A 3862-nucleotide genomic window follows, 5' to 3' on the forward strand; every position below is an offset into this window, starting at 1 on the left:
TAGGGAGTTCCAAGCAGCCCCTTGCAGGCTGGAACTCTGCCAGCCTGCAAGTGAAAAGCCATGGGTTCCCACATTTTCTCCTTTTAAAGGAGAATCCATTTTTAAAATTTGTTCATGACCCTTTCATATATTCATGCAACCCACTTTTGGGTCACGAGTCACGGGTTGAGAAATGCTGGTCTAGTGCTACATGTAATACCTATCCCAATCTCCATTAGTTCTCAAAGAGATCATGGCTCTGAAATTAAATCAGCCAATTCCTTCAGTACCTGAAGGTGCATCCCATCTGGCCCTACTGAAAGCATCTAGCTTCTCTAAATAACCCCTAACCTGTTCTTCTGCTACTTTGAGCTGTTTGTTTCCTTGTTTATCTCTGCCACCAACTGTAACTCATCTGGTAGTTGTCCCTGTTTATGAAGACCAAAGTAAAAAGGCATCAAATATTTCAGCTTTTTCTGCATCATCTGAAACTACATTGATGCATAACTCCATAGCTCCCTACATTCTGTAAGAGACTTATGATTTTCCTATTATTTTGACATAGTTGTAGAAACTCTCTTGATTGCCTTTTATGTCCCTTGCCAGTTGAATCTCCAATTGTGCTTTGGCCTTCCTAATTTTCTTCCTGCATGCTCCTTCTACTCTTCCCTAATACTACGGCCAAGTTTTCACTTTTTATAGGATTCCTTTCTGAGTTTCAACTCATTAAAAAGATTACTGTCTTCCCATTCTTCTGTATTATCACTCAGGATAGCTTGCTCCTGTGCCCTTAAAAGGTCCTCCTTAAAGTACAGGGAGCTTTTCTGGAACCCTTTTAGAACTGCCTCGCAAGAGATCCTCCCCACCAGTTCCCTGAATTCATTAATGCTTGCTTTTCTGAAGTCCAGTGTCTTTATCCTGCTGTTCTCTTTCCTTCCTCCCTTTAGGGTCTTGAACACTATCATTTCATTGTCACTGGGTATGTCTACACATTCATTAATTTGCTTTTGGTAATGCACATTAAATTTGGTAACCCCATTGTGAGGTACTAGAAGAAGGTGCATTAGCCTATTTTAATACACATTAGCAAAAGTGCATGGTTTTTCTGTGATGCTTTAATGCGCATTAGTATAGGCACTTGTAGATATGTGCACTGTCACCCAAGCATTCAAGTTACCATCCACCTTCACATTCTCAACCAATTCCTCCTTGTTTGGATGCAGCAAGCCAAGAAGTGTTTCCCCATCAGTGGGAGCGTCTATATGTGCATTAAGGCACTTTTAAAATGTGTATTAAATTTAGTACCTCCAATGTGAGGTACTAAAGAAATGTGCATTAGGCAGCCTTAATGTGCAGTAATGAATGCACACATTTTAAGTGATGCGTAATGCACAGTAGCCTATTTTACTGCACATCTGTGTAATCACAGTTTTTTACATGACACTTTAAGGAGCAGTAAAATAGGTTACTGCACATTAGAGTGTAGATGAGTCCAGTGGTCCGTCTACTATGTGCATCACAAAAGTTATCCCCAGCCCACTTCAGGAATTTGCTGGACTGCTTGTGCATTGCTGAGTTTTCTTCTCAGCGGATGTCCCAATAATTAGAGTCCCCCATGAAAACCAGGTTGTGCAACTTGGAAGCTTCTGTTAGTTGTTTAAAAAAGACCTCATCCACCCTTTCTTCCTGGTTTGAGGTCTGTAGCAGATGCCCACCATGACAGGAGTTATGTGTCTGTTTTATTTTGGTTTTAAAGTAAAAGGCATAAATTAAAGGAGCTGAGGAACAGGCCAGGCATTCAGGAACATTCTTGAAGCCAGCAAATGGGGAACAGATAAAGATGAAGTATAATAACCCTAAACTCCTGTTCTCTTACAGATTGATATATTTGAGGACACAGTACGAGGTATTGACATCATTAAATGGATGGAACGCTACCTAGGTGACGTACGTAAAGGCAGTTTAATCTTGCATGGGTATTTCCCCCAGAAAGGGTCCAAGGAACATCTTTTAATTTGATACTATCAAGGAGGGACCACAAAAAAATACATTATTTCCCCCTATTCTTCCACCAGCTTAGAGGCATGTAATAGAAATGTAAACTCAAGGTCTCAATCACTTCTATTTATTAAACATTCCAAAATGCTCTCTCTCTACAAGATGAGGTATTAATCCTGACCAAACTCAAACCCTGGTAGTTAAATTCTGCCTGAAATTTCAGTTGAACAAATTGTTCCTTTCAAAACTGTGTAATATTTCTATGTATGGTTAAGCAATTACTGTGTTTCCTCCCAAGAGGAGCTGCATTACAGCAGCAAATGTAGTCACCCTACTTCCCATATAATTTGCATATCACTACATTTGTAAAGCACTCTGAGGTTCTTCTAGATAAAATATGCCATATCAATATATGCTCGAAATCAGTGCTCTGCTAGTTAGAGTGTAGGTTTAATTTGACAGCTTTATATTTTTCTGAGAAGCGGGACTTGATTCAAAGCAAAGATCATATTCCTATTAATTATGAGGTCCTTAGCACCTGCAAATTTCACTGAAGCTCATGGTAGCTGTGAGTGTTCAGTCCTTCTGAGAATCGCATGAAATCATTGTACTAAGCAAGAACCAATGGTGATACCCCATGACAAAACTGATGCAGTTATTTTGTGCATATTTTAATGTATGCGTTTAATTTATTCCTTTGTTATATCTATCATCTCCTGATTTTATGATGTCGTCTTGGTCAAGATAATTGGTCTCTCTGTGCCTCAACTTTCCTATTCATAAAATGGAGTTGAGTTACTATTTGGAGTGCTGTCAGGTTGAAATTTTTGCTGCATGCTTTGAGATCCTGAAAACAGATCCCAACTTTTCAGAAGTGCACACAAGTGAGACAGAACTACTGGACACATGAATGTGTGTTTACCTATGCAAATTCTTAACATGCATTCACACATCTGGCAGTATATGTGCAAGTCAGGCACATGTAACTGTGGTTCTATAATATGTTGATCCAGTGCAAGTGATCGTGGTGACTTGTAATGTCCGGCCCCCACAACTCTACATCATTCTACACTTCTCTGCATAGTTGCCCTGCTTTGCAAGACAGACATCCCACCAAATCACAAGTTTCTTGATACCATCCTGAAAGAAGTTTTTTTGGTTGCTGTGACAGCCACTCCTGAACTGCAAGTTTCACATCTGCATCACTGGCAAATTTGTGTCCACAAAGAGCCTCCTTCAGTGATCCACACAGGTGATAATTACTTGGAACAAGATCAGGACTGTATGGCAGATGCAGTAAGATTTCACAGCTCAGTGCATGCAAAGTCTTGAGAGTCATCCACACACTATGTAGGCTCGTAATGTGTACTAGAGAAAAGCAAACACCTTGCTTGACTGTTCCACACCATTTGGTCTGAATAGCTGGCTTCAGATTGTTTTGAAGAACATGGCAGTAGGTGGTACTGTTGATCATGACCCTGTGCTCCATGGAATGGACAAGGAGCAGTCCTTTGCAATCCCAGAACAGAATGAACAAGACCTTGCCAGATGATGGATGAGTGCAGAGTTTTTTGGGCATACTCTGCCTTTTGCTCTTGGGATTATAATGGTGCACCCAGGTCTGATTCCTGGGCACAATGCATGAGAGGAACACCTCACCATTGTCCTGTACGCATTGCAGAAGCTGGGTACACATTTCCACGTGCTGTTGTTTAGGCACATATGTCACTTGCTTTGCACCCAATGGACACACACGTTCCAGTAATTCAGGTGATCATGCAAAATAGGGTGGGGACTGCCAGCATTTACACCTGTTTTCACCACTAGTTCAAGAATGCTCATTCACCTGGGCCACAGGGCCGCACCCAGAGGGTGGTAGTGGATG

General features: G+C 41.0%; 1 protein-coding gene across 2 annotated transcripts in view; it reads left to right on the top strand.

Annotated features, from left to right (window-relative positions):
- The window catches only part of TRAF3IP2 (TRAF3 interacting protein 2), a 60668-nt gene that overhangs the window by 45934 nt on the left and 10872 nt on the right, over positions 1 to 3862 (top strand). For both annotated transcript variants that reach the window (XM_019520078.1, XM_019520077.1), the window contains one exon: positions 1858 to 1926. In XM_019520078.1, the coding sequence (XP_019375623.1) occupies positions 1858 to 1926 (69 nt within the window). The remainder of the gene's footprint in view (positions 1 to 1857; positions 1927 to 3862) is intronic.

The sequence above is a fragment of the Gavialis gangeticus genome, unplaced genomic scaffold (genome assembly GCF_001723915.1).
Source record: "Gavialis gangeticus isolate Ggan-Ray unplaced genomic scaffold, GavGan_comp1, whole genome shotgun sequence".
NCBI classification, from domain to species: domain Eukaryota; kingdom Metazoa; phylum Chordata; order Crocodylia; family Gavialidae; genus Gavialis; species Gavialis gangeticus.